The 13209-nt window shown below is 42.4% G+C and overlaps 1 protein-coding gene across 1 annotated transcript in view; it reads left to right on the top strand.

The window, feature by feature from the left end:
* The first annotated feature begins 1266 nt into the window (after nt 1-1266).
* Nucleotides 1267-13209, top strand: part of LOC131688024 (uncharacterized) — a 33801-nt gene continuing 21858 nt past the window's right edge. Inside the window, exons 1-2 of the mRNA XM_058972150.1 lie at nt 1267-1555; nt 1622-1965. Coding sequence (XP_058828133.1) covers nt 1267-1555; nt 1622-1965 — 633 coding nt within the window. The remainder of the gene's footprint in view (nt 1556-1621; nt 1966-13209) is intronic.

The raw sequence follows: 13209 nt of genomic DNA, 5'->3' as shown, positions 1-13209 counted from the left end.
TATGATTCAATTTCCGTCAGTAATCTTTAAAAACAACATTGTGCAGAAAAAATTGACCAAATTTCAAACATTTTTTTCGTTGATTTTTACGGGGTTTTTCATGGAAAAACCCTGGGGCAGTAGATTGCACTGGTGTTGCATTTTCTAGTAGAAGAGCAGGCCATTCCCACTTCTACTAGAAAGTGCAAAACTAGTGCAATCCACTGCCCCGGTGTTTTTCAGTGAAAAACGACAGGAATCCTAAAAATATACACAATTGGGATTTTCCATTGATGTGCATCGGTGTAGTGGAGTGCACTGGTGTTACACATTTTAGCACAAGTGTCAATGGAAAATACCCAGTTTTCTGCACTTCTGCTAGAAAGTGCAAAAACGGTGCAGTTCTAGTGCACTCCACTACACCAGTGTCAATCAATCGAAAATCTCAAATGTATCGCTTTGGAAAAAAACAACTAGCATTGTTTACTTTCGAATATGCGATTGCTCTCGCATTTGAAAGACAACACTAAAGGGTCTGTTTAAAGCCTGTTTTACTAGTTTTTTCTGTACTAGATTGATAAAACAATACATTTTTCGGTGAGTTTGTGAAACAATGAAATAGTATTCGATTTCGTTCATTGATAGGTCTCATCAGTAGAGCAGGACGTTCAGTTCCAGATAATCCACGAAACTCCTGGGCCGCTTCGGAATTGCATCTACCATCTCCTGTTAATCAGTGTATGTCACGTATCTCTCCATATCTCACATCTGTGCAATTTAACGGAAAAACAAGTAGATTCTCTGACCATTGTCATGCACAGTCCAGTCGTCGTCAGTGGTTGATTAGTTCTGTTTCGGAACGTTATGTTCCTGAGCGCAGTTTCACGTTTTCTGATGTTCCCGGTGAGTATGACAAAAGTTTTGTTAGTATTTTAATACAAAAGGTAATTTTAACCTAAGCTAAATTATAAACAATATATTTATTCTGAAGAAACATGTGATTGTATGTGGATGTGCAAAGTTGAACTTTCTTTTTATCCATCTTCTAGGACAGCGTAACGTTTCAAGAGCTCGCTATCATGATAATGATATGTCTTCTTCGTCGTTCTATAAATCTTTCTTGCGAGCCACACTTCGACACCGTTGACACGTCATGAGCAATCATACCATGAAACAAAACCGTTAGAACTATGTGCTAATGAATCACCTCTGGATTTGTCAGTTTCAAGAAGGTGTGTTGAATCAGTCATGCCTGTTGATCTTGCGTTTTCCCAAAATCAAAACGCAATGAATTCGTCTTATCAGCCTATGGATTTGCGTATCGCCAAACATTCGGATAACATTAGTAATGCCTATGACGACATTGAAAATCAATACGAGGATGATGTTTCCGAGGAGGAAGAAGATGCCGAAGGAGATCCTACATTACTGAATGATTTTTCGATCTTCGAATGCTTCGAGAAATACCGGAATATGATCACGGATGATGAAGAGTTTTCTAACTCGGAGGATGAGTATGATTTTCAACGGGATCGCCGGAGCGAGAAACTGAAGTCCAAAATTACCGCAGTAGATGGTAAAATCTTCTTCGAATGAATATAAAAATGTGTAGTAATGTTTTTTTTTCTTTTCCAAATTACAGATGAACATTCCATCTTGCACCTAGATGAAAAAAAGAACGGGTGCAATAATACAACCCACCATATTTTAGAAAAGGAGCTACATGAACCGAAGAAGAAGGAAATGACGCTGAGGAAGAGGAACAAACTGTTGAGGATGAAGGGAATGTCATACACTAGATCAGATGGTACCGTGGTCCCCGCACGTTCTACTAAAGAAGGATGCCATTGCAGACTAGAATGCGCCAAAAAATACTCCGAGGCTGTCCGAAAACAACTACTTCAGAATGTCTTGGATCTCAACTTGTCCGGACAAAACCAGTTTATTGCTAACCATATGGTGGTTACCAAAACAGCTCGTCCAAAGGTAATATCTGAGTATTTTTATTACTACATATTACATTCAGATAAAAATCTTGATGAAAATAAGATTTTTGCTTTTATTTAATCAAGATGACTAATCAACATTAAACTATTATCACCGATAACGTACATTTAGAGTTTGCATATTTGTAGATAATGAAAGTGTCTTCGGCAACGTGTTTTTCGAATCCATTTTGGAGCAGCACGAGTTCATAGAACACCTTTATGTATCACGAATTGGTTACGTATTGCTAAGACACGTTACTTACAAATCGGTCCAAGACCACGATATCATTTACTGTTGGTATTGCAGCTGTTGCAATCCTTTGTTCATTCGCTGCATCCACATTTCATGTTTAATCTGCATTAGGGTTACCAATATTTTCCAAGAACAATCTGGCCATTTCGAATGTCTGTCGAAATCTGGCACTAAACAATTTTTTAAACTAGAACTTACTCTTCCCAGCAGCAGGTTGAGCAGGTTTTTAGTATAAAATTCCAGCCACGTCAAGTCCCTCTCCTATCAGAATATATTGGCTCAAATCGCACGTTCCCCGTACATAGTCGGGGATTTGTGCCTTTGCCCTCTCCTAGGTTGACGGGTTTGACGGTACTGCAAACATCTTCAAGCATATTTGAGCAGACAACTACTTTAAGATGGTTATTGCATTTTGCCTCGATAGTGGTGCATCGAGGAGACCGAGAAGGCTTATGGGTCTCTTTTATGTTTTATGTTATTTCATAGTCTGCACCAGCCCAAACTAACAGTCAGCTAAGGGGCCATGCATAAATGACGTAGCATTTTGGGGGGTGGGGAGGGTATACTAAATTTGTGACGAAGTGTGACGAGGGGGAGGGTAGGGTCAAAAGTTGTGCGACGTAGCATTAAATTTAAAACCCATTGTTTAAAGAAAACAATTTAATGATCCTCCATTCCCAAGAGAAATGAATTTAAATTCAAATAAGATACTTTTGGTGCGGTTTTTCATGAGGTAAATTTTACGATTCGCGGAATTACAAGTTCACAAAAATACGAAATAATTTTGTATGCGGATTTAACTTGCTACATTAGTTAGTTAATGTTGCTAACTAGTAGACTTAGTTTGGCAGCTGAATTAAATTTTCACTTCGGATTCAACCAAACAAAATTTAGTAATTAAGATGAACGTATGCTTCTTAGAATCATTGGCAGCTGCAGGATTGTGAACTGAGAGAACTTCTCTTTATGCTCCCCTTGTTTTTTGGTTCAGTGTATTCCTACCGATTAGTTGTTTACATAAATCGGCTCAACTATTTTTACTTTTTGACGAGATTTGTGAAGTTTTTATCGTTGTTTGTCGTGTTAATCGACTCAGTATTTTGTTTTTAACATTGTTATTGTGCAGTGTGAAAGTGTCTCCTGTTTGCTTTTGTGTTGCGAAAAAATCAGCGAAGAACGTAACTGAGTGAACTTCTGTGACTTAACCACCAAAACTTTCCACCGAACGCAGCGCCATCTATATTTCATTGTTCGCATTCTCAGATCGGCACGCATTATGGCAAGTGCATGCGATCACTGCGCGAAAGCCGTCAAATCGGATGACGACTTTATCGAATGTATGGGTTTTTGCAAAAATGTGGTACATATGCAATGTGGGAAACAACTTAACAAGCCGTTTTTGAAAAAACTTGCGGAAAACCCAAACTTATTTTGGATGTGCAATGAATGTGTCAAGCTGATGAAGTTTGCTTGCTTTCGCGACACCGTTTCTTCACTTGGATGTGTTATCGCGGCTATCGCTGGGAAAATGGATGACGTCTGTGCTGAACTAAAGGCCGAGTTATCCAAAAATAACCAGCAAATTTCGCGCCTGGCTAGAAAGGTTTCAACAGCTACTCCAGTCCGGCCAAACTCCGGTACCTCTCGACCACCTCAGAAACGTCGTCGCGAGGATGGCCCTGATCCGAGCAATATTCTTGTTGGTGGTCGAAAGCTAGTCGATAATAGCAACATTGTTGCGGTTCCACCTCCCGCGCCGTTGCTCTGGATGTATCTTTCCCGCTTTCATCCTAGCGTTAGCAAAGAGACTGTCGAAAAAATGTCAAAAGAAGGACTAAATTGTAACGAGGAGATAAAGGTTATTCCGCTTGTTAAAAAAGGCATAGACGTCAGTACTTTGAACTTCATATCCTTCAAAGTTGGAGTTCACCCAAAGTACCGTGATGCAGCTCTTAATCCTGACTCATGGCCGCAAGGCATACTGTTCAGGGAATTCGAAGACAGCCGTACCCAGAACATTTGGAGCCCGCCGACTGATTTTCCACCGCCTCCAGAAGAAGCATGTACCTCTCTAATGCAACCCGGCCCATCAATGGTCCTGCAGAGGACTCCGCAACGATTGGCCATGCCACTATACCAAGCCACACCGCCCTTGTGAAGGAGTATCGATGCCGATCGCATACTGGGATGCAACGCAGCTGGTACTATGGAAGCCCTCGATCCCCCTGCTACAGTCGAGCCCTTGCCGCCAGCGTTCATCAGTCGTCCCGGTCCTGTATGTGTGGGTGGGGAAAGGGTCTTCCAAGCCGCCTTTCTCGGCAAGTATTATAAAAATTGTAACGATACAACGGTTGAACCGATTCACGCTTCTAGCTCATCGTACGACTCTCGCCGCAAGCTGCTACCACCCCGTTCCTGCTCTCCGCATTCCGCCATCGGGTTCCAACGCATACTGGGACGCACCGCAGTTGGCACTATGGAAGCCCTCGATCCCCCCGCCACAGTCGAGCACTTGCAGCCAGCGATCATCAGTCGTCCCGGTCCTGTGTGTGGGATGGGTGAAAGGGTCTTCCAACCTGCCGCAAATGGCAAGTATACATCTGTTCCGAACACTTCAAGCGCTGATGTATTCTTCGCTTCCAGTTTTTTGCCTTTTGCTCCGACATCTTGTTATCAGATGCCAACCATTTCTCTCGACGACGACGATAGTCGTATTTTGGGGCGCGACGCAGTTGATTCGGGATGCCTCGAATCCCTCACCACAGTCGACCAGGCGACCGTGAACCGTTCCGATACTGTTCGTGGGATTGACGAAAGGATCTTCCTACATGGCAACATGGCTTCGCTCTTTGCTGTACCTGATCCGTCCTCCAACAACATCGAGGTTTACTACCAGAATGTTGGTGGCTTAAATTCATCAACGGACAGCTATTTGCTCGCGACCACGGGTTGCTGTTACGACATTATCGCCTTGACCGAGACGTGGCTCGACAACCGTACTCTGTCTCGCCAGGTCTTTGGTTCAACATTCGATGTCTACCGCTGTGACCGCAATGCCCTCAACAGCCACAAGACATCAGGCGGTGGTGTTCTTATCGCCGTTCGCCGTGGTATAAAAGCCCGAGTGATCAACGATGACCGGTGGGCGAGCTCCGAGCAAGTGTGGATATCAGTGAAACTTGCCGATCGAAATCTGTTCCTGTGTGTTGTGTATTTTCCACCTGACAGAATTCGTGATTCCAGCCTGATCGATGTACATCTTTCCTCCGTTTCTTTTATCGCCTCGATCGCCGCCCCGTCTGATGATATCGTTATACTGGGCGACTTCAACTTACCTGGCTTGACGTGGTGCCAAGCAAGTAATGGTTTTCTACGATTGGATATCGACAAATCTGCGCTTATTAACAATGCCAGTTGTATTTTGGACAACTACAGTAGCGCAACTCTTCGGCAAATTAATAATGTCACCAACGAGAATGGACGTACATTGGACCTCTGCTTTGTATGTGCCCGGGACTGCGCTCCGTACTGCTGCACTGCACCGACTCCTTTAGTCAAGCAGGTGCGTCATCATCCCCCACTACACCTTATATTCGCTGGTAACCTAGGAGTGAATTTTGAAGACGTCTCAAGCTCTATCGTCTACGATTTTAAAAACGCTGACTACGACAGCATCGTTAACACGCTGTTGGATATAAACTGGGACGAAAATATTAACAATGACGACGCGAACGAAGCAGCGATGACGTTTTCTAGTATTCTTAACTACCTTATCGACCGCCATGTGCCAAAACGAACAATTTGTACCGATCAACACCCTCCCTGGCAATCAACCGTCCTTAGACAATTAAAATCTGCCAAAGGAGCTGCATTTAAAAAATTCTCGAAGCATCAGACACTTGCATTACGAAATCACTACTTTCCACTCAACCACGAATACAAACAACAAAGCAGACGCGCCTTTTTTAGACACCAGCGAAACGTCGAGCGTCAACTGAAATCCAAGCCCAAGTCGTTCTGGAAGTATGTTAACGAGCAGCGAAAAGAATCCGGTTTGCCATCTTGTATGTCGTTTAATGGAGTTTTAGGCACCGACACTAAGGAAATTTGCCAACTGTTCTCCGACAAATTTTCAAGCGTTTTTTCCAACGAGCGCTTGCCACCACAACAAGTCGCTGCCGCCGCTAATTTAACTCCTTCTCTAGGACGAACCATCAACCGAATTTGTGTCGATAATGCTGCCATTCTTGCAGCAAATGCCAAACTGAAAGCATCTTGTTCCCCGGGTCCAGATGGTGTTCCCTCGATTTTTGTCAAAAAGTGCATCAGCGGGCTTCTTGAACCACTTCGGCGAGTCTTCGAGCTATCACTCACTACTGGTACATTCCCTTCCTGCTGGAAACCAGCGCACATGTTTCCAGTTCATAAAAAAGGAAACAAATCGAACATTGACAATTATCGGGGAATCTCGTGCTTAAGTGCTGTATCAAAACTGTTCGAGTTGGTTGTGTTAGATCCTATTTTCTTTCACTGCAAACACTACATTGCAGATGACCAACACGGTTTCATGCCTAAACGATCGACAACGACAAACCTGCTCTCGTTCACAACATATGTAATGGATGGATTCGCTGACGGATTGCAAACCGATGCTATTTATATGGATCTATCTGCGGCCTTCGACAAAATCAACCATGATATCGCAATAGCGAAGTTGGACAAACTCGGCATTCATGGACAACTTCTGCGCTGGTTTCGTTCCTACCTCGATGGAAGGCAACTCCAAATCAGCATTAAGGACTGTCTATCTGCACCATTCTTCGCTACATCCGGCATCCCACAAGGAAGCCATCTCGGTCCAGTAATATTCCTCCTCTACTTTAATGACGTCAATTTCACATTACAAGGACCCCGCCTTTCTTTCGCCGACGACATGAAAATTTTTCAACAAATACGGGATAAAACCGATGCCGAGCTTCTTCAGAGGGAACTGAACAGATTTAGTACGTGGTGTGATCTAAACAGAATGGTTTTAAACCCGAGTAAATGCTCAATCGTTACGTTCACGCGGAAACGCCAACCGACTCAGTTTAACTACCATTTCTTCGGCTCGAGCATTCCAAGACACTCTCACATCAAAGATCTCGGAGTCATCATGGATTCGGCATTAACATTCAAACCACATACGTCATACATCGTGGATAAGGCATCACGACAGCTTGGGTTCATCTTCCGAATAGCGAAAAACTTTAGGGACGTATATTGTCTTAAATCGCTTTACTGCGCGTTGGTCCGCTCAACGTTAGAATATTGTTCAGCTGTTTGGAATCAGTACTACCAGAACGGGATTGACAGAATCGAGGCTGTCCAACGCAGGTTCATACGCTTCGCCCTTCGTCATCTCCCATGGCGAAACAGATTTCAGCTGCCGAGCTATGAAAACCGTTGCCAGCTAATACACCTCGATAAACTCAGCATTCGGAGGGACTGCTCTCGAGCCCTGTTCGTCTCGGACTTACTCTCTGCCAGAGTGGATTGCCCTACAATCCTCGGACGTCTGGATCTTCAAACCCGCGTTCGAGCTCTACGCAATAACTCCCTTATGCGAGTTCCGTTCAGGAGAACCAACTATGGTTGCCAGAGCGCTGTTACCGGACTCCAACGAATTTTTAACAGTGTGGCGACGGCCTTTGACTTCAACAGGACGCGGAATGCGATAAAAGTGAAAATGTTGTCAATACTAAAAAGTAATTAGTTTAAGCAACCACCATTGGGGCCAAGGGGCCTGTTGGTGAAGGTAATAAACAACATATAAAATTCAAAACAAAACTATCAACACAATATTTGTGATGAAATGGGCTTATTTTGCACGCAATTTGCTGTTATAATGAAAATGTTGATAAAAGTCGTCAAACATTTTGAAAGGACATGTATTTAAAATAATTGAAAAACATGTAATTTTTTTTCATCACCCGGGCGCTTTGCATGGGACGAGGGGGAGGGGGTAGATAAATGCTACGTTATTTACGAGGGGGAGGTTAGAATTTTGTGACCAAATGCTACGAGGGGGGAGGGAGGGGTCAAAAAGTCTGCGAAAAAAAGCTACGTCATTTGTGTACGGCCCCTAAGAGCCTGTGCACACAGGCGTGGCCGATTCGCGGGTCGCCGTGGATTGACTTTTTCTGTGGGTTGTGCAGACATTGTTCAACAGCTTAACGGCTCGCAGTGGGAGTCATTTGGGATTTTCGATTGATTGACACCGGTGTAGTGGATTGCACCGTTCTTGCACTTTCTAGCAGAAGTGCAGAAAACTGGGTATGTTCCATTGACACTTCTGCTAGAAAGTGCAAAACCAGTGCAATCCACTACACCGGTGTCAATCAATCGAAAATCCCAATTGTGTGTCGATTTATCGGTCGACCTCGTCAACGTGCACAGGCGCATTAAAAAAATAACAGTGGAACCCTATTAGTTGTGTTGTGTTGTAATAATTGTAGTTTTTAGTACTATTGTAAAATTGTTATGTGCTAGTCATATGTCGATCTGTGTATGTGTTCGTCTGAGTATTTGTGACATATGGGTCAGGGAATGGATGCAGAACTGGCTTATATGATAGAATAGTGGGTAATCCTTCTTGGGATCACTTTTTACCGGTGTTCAATTTGTGCATTCGATTCGATTCATTCGGATTGGATAAATGAAGGTACGATTAATTTACCGACGCACGTTAATCATCCATTCCCGGCCAGCATAGCATGAGAAAGTTCTAACGGAATGCAAGAATCAAGTCAAATGTTCAAAATGTGCCTAGTAATTTTGAAGAACCATCATCCACGCGAACCAAACCGTCAAATAAAGTGGCTATGTTCCCAAATATAAGCAACTTAGAATACGTCCCTCCCGTTATTTTCTTCTACTTCATTTGTCTGATTTTGTTTTACTTCTATTAGTTTGCTTTTCCACTACTCATGTAAACCAAAATATCAGTCAATTTATACGCTTCTACCTAATGTCTTCATTTTTTTCTTTTAATTCGGCATGTTCTTTTTCGTTTTATCACTATATCTTAATTTAGATTCATTACAACACTCACTAACACAATCAATTGCATATGCTCCCATATACACTCATAATATCTCATTCAAAACGTACAAACGCCGCTAGCCTTCGCGATAACACAAACCGGGTCTCAAACGCGAACATGCAATTGTAATCATCCACATATACTCGCGATCTCGCCAACAACCCACCGTTCGCGGATTATGAGTCGGTCACGTTTGGATGTCCCTGCCCTCGTTCTTAACAGCCTAGATGCATGTCTTCAGTTGGACCAATAAAAAAATGAGGCTCATATTCATTAGATAACACATTCCATGGAAACGTGATCGGGAACTCTAGTGTTATGGGGGAATTATCTTCTAGTACCTGAACCGTACACTAAAAACCAAGCAACAAACTCACGTTCAGCGCGATCATTCAAGAACACACACGCGAGCTCCAACGCGAGTTACAAAATCGAATTTATACACGCAAAATCACATACGTTCTAGCGTACGCGACAAACAAGTGAACATACAATCGCTTGAGCTTTTCGCGATCTTCTACGCACATCTACGGTTGCCGTCTCTCAAACTTGATAAAACCACGGGATAAAATGAATTTTTTAACACTTATAAATTGGCATCACTTAATAACAAAATACATACATTAGCTATCAAACCTTATGGAGAAACATATTGTATTTATTTCTGAACAGCCAACAGTAGTACTGTTCAATGCACCTTTTCACCACATTCTGCAGCGCAATTATTCGTCAAGTATACATCAATCCATTAACCCTACCCCAACTCACACCCTGTTCCTCTCCCATAGCGTTTTGGTGGTTCGCATAGATTATTCTGCCATTACCCCTCCTATCATCGGCCTTGGACTGATTTGCGCTCTCATTGCCCCGCCAAACGCTGCAAAATGAAAATGAAATGAAAATGAAAATTCAAGCCTTACTCAAAATTACTTTCCCAGTGTGAGTATCCGTTCTTATCTGTACTTATCCAGTGTGTCTGCTCTGCTCTATATATTTGAAAACACAGTTCTAAACGTATTTTAAATAACGCAAATTTTAAAACAAAATTGTTCGAAATTGTAAAACAAAATGCTGTACTACGAATGTAACAGTTTCGCTTCTAGTTCCACATAAAAACACCTTTGTAAAATATTACGCCGCAGACAACTAACGCACTAACTTCATCGTTTAAGTTTCAAAATTAGTTTAATTCTAAAATTCCATTTTTCTAAGTTAATGGGTTTGACGGTTTTGCAAACATATTTTGTAAATCAGTAATTCAATTGATGGTTATTGCATTACGCCTCGATACTGGTGCATCGAGGAGACCAAGAGGGCTTATGGGCCATTTTTGTTTTGTGTTTTGCCATACTCTGCATCAGTCCAAGCTAACAATCATAAGCCTGTGCGCGCCGGCGTGGCCAACTGGCGAGTCGACGTTGATTGACTTGCTGTGGGCCGTGTTTGCAGACATTGTTCCTTTGTGTTTGTATGTGAAGGGGCTAGGGTTTAGTGGCTTGAGAATGGAGGATGTCTCAGAAACCCTTCTTTTTCGGTATACGGGGTGGATGAAGGGAATACAGGTGTGAAGGTGGTCCAGGGGGGAGCGTGATGAAGGGGGAAGGTGTAAGGGTAAGGGGACAATGCTACATCCAACTGCATATTATATCTTCCATTTGAGACTTGGTTTGGGAAAATCGGTGCAGTCATCACCTAAGAATCGATGTGACTTTAATTGTGGAATACGCCTGGAATCCGGAACTTCCGGAATTGTCGATAGAGGACAATATATTTAAAGAATATTTAAGTGGCTATCTGTGATCTAGACTTGCGAGTCAAAGTAATTTTGCGACCATTTCAATAGATTTTTGGCCTATGAGGTATTATGATTGTAACGGGTTATATGGAAAATTCCATTCCGACCTTACTAACCAACCTGTAACTCCGGAACCAATAGTCAGAACCAAATGAATTTCAGCAGCAATGAAGGGTATTACTGTATCTTTCATTTGAAATCAAGTTTGTAAAAATCGGTAGAGAACTCGCTGGGAAATATGCGTGATATTATCATAGGAGCTAGGTGAGTTCTCCGGGGGCATCAAGAACCGGCATAGGTGGCCAATGAGGTCAAAGCTACTTTGATTGGTCATAAGTGATTTAGACTTGCAAATCCAAGTAATGTTGCACTTATTTTAATATTTTAATATGTATAAACTCACAATATTTTTCATTCAAACCGTATAAACGTTCGTGACCTTCGCGATAACATAAACCTGTTCACAAACGCGAACATGCAATTGCAATCATCCACACATAGTTCGCGATCACGCCAACATTAAAACATCCCGGTAATTAAGTGAACATTTTTGCACCTATAAATTTACAAACCCACCGATAGTGATATGGGGACTCTCTCTTTCTCTCTCTCTCTCTCTCTCTCTCTCTCTCTTCTAGCATTCACGTTAACATAACAACGCTTAAGACCTTCGTGATCATCCTTTGCCCGCGGTCTTGCCCATGAAAACACAGTACATACCTTAGCACTAACAAAATTATAAACGCGGTCTCAAGCGGAAACCTACAAACGCCCATGTTCGCACGATAATGCATCGGAAATCTCTTCCTTCGGTCTTAGCAGCCTAGGTCACGTTCCATAGGGACAGTCCGGGGATTTGGGGAAACTTACTCTCTTCTAGCATCCGAACCATATACTAAAAATTAAGCTTGAGCTTGAGCTTGTGCGATCACCTCTGGCTGCTACTCCGTTCTCAATCGGGACTAGCTGAAGTTGCACAGGGAATCAGTAGATAATTATGCTTGGGAGTAGCGAAACATCTTTCAATGTGCAACTCCTGGTAATCCTAATGTGTTTTTGATCAATACCGGCGCCGGCCAGGCCCGAATGTAGAGCGCGGAAGGAAAGGGAAGGAATGGTTAGTCCGATACTTGCTTTTGCTAGAGGCCGTATATACTACTGCGCACTTGCACAAGTATCACGGGAGGAGGATATTTTTGTTAGTAAGAGTATAGAAGTTGGATCACTTCTTCTTTACCAACGTCAGAGAGGCGACTCCAACTACCTGGACTAGATATCGATCCACCAATTTCATGGACCGGGGACCAACAGCTTTACTTCTCTTCCGAAGGAAGACGTGACCATAGATTTTTTCACCTCAAAAAAATCTCAACGACCTCGACTGGAATTGAACCCAGGCCAACTGGAATGAGTGGCGGTCACGCTTACCACTCAATCACCGGCGTCGTCCATATACTAAAAATTAAGTATCAGATTTACGGCCTGCGCGCAATCATTCAAGAATACGCGCAAATATGCGAATCATCACACGGTTATAAAATCGAATTCTTACACGCGAAGTTACATACACGCTAGCACACGCAACAACAAAAGCCCATGAGATCGAAACCGTTAACGTACAAACACTAATTTTCATCGCGATGAAACACGCGATCGCGGAGTCCCTACACCAGCACATATCTGAATCGTACAATGGATATCACATTCAGAATTGCGGCCCGTTGTAATTGGCCTTAACTAAAGAGACTAGAATAACAAAGAATTCCGACTCATTTTATGGCTCGACTTACTGGGTCTGTTATCATTACTATTTACTGTTGTATATAATTTTATTTTCATTTATCCCAACCAATCAGAATTGGTATTATTGGACATAATATTTGCTGTTTTTCTTTTCAGGTTGTAAACTCTAGTGCCTTTACATTTTACTTTTAACTAGTTATTATACGTTAATATTCTCAAATATTGCGATAAACTAAATGACGTAACTGTTTTCCGAAATTGTTAACAGTCTGATCTGACATGACGTATGACACAACATAAATTTCAAAACATCGAATATTTGAGCGTAAAATATAGTTGCGAAATCAAAAGGGTGTATCATGGTTTT

Source organism: Topomyia yanbarensis, chromosome 3, assembly GCF_030247195.1.
Source record: "Topomyia yanbarensis strain Yona2022 chromosome 3, ASM3024719v1, whole genome shotgun sequence".
NCBI lineage: Eukaryota > Metazoa > Arthropoda > Insecta > Diptera > Culicidae > Topomyia > Topomyia yanbarensis.
Note: the sequence above shows the minus strand (reverse complement) of the source record. Positions and strands in the feature narration are given on the sequence as shown.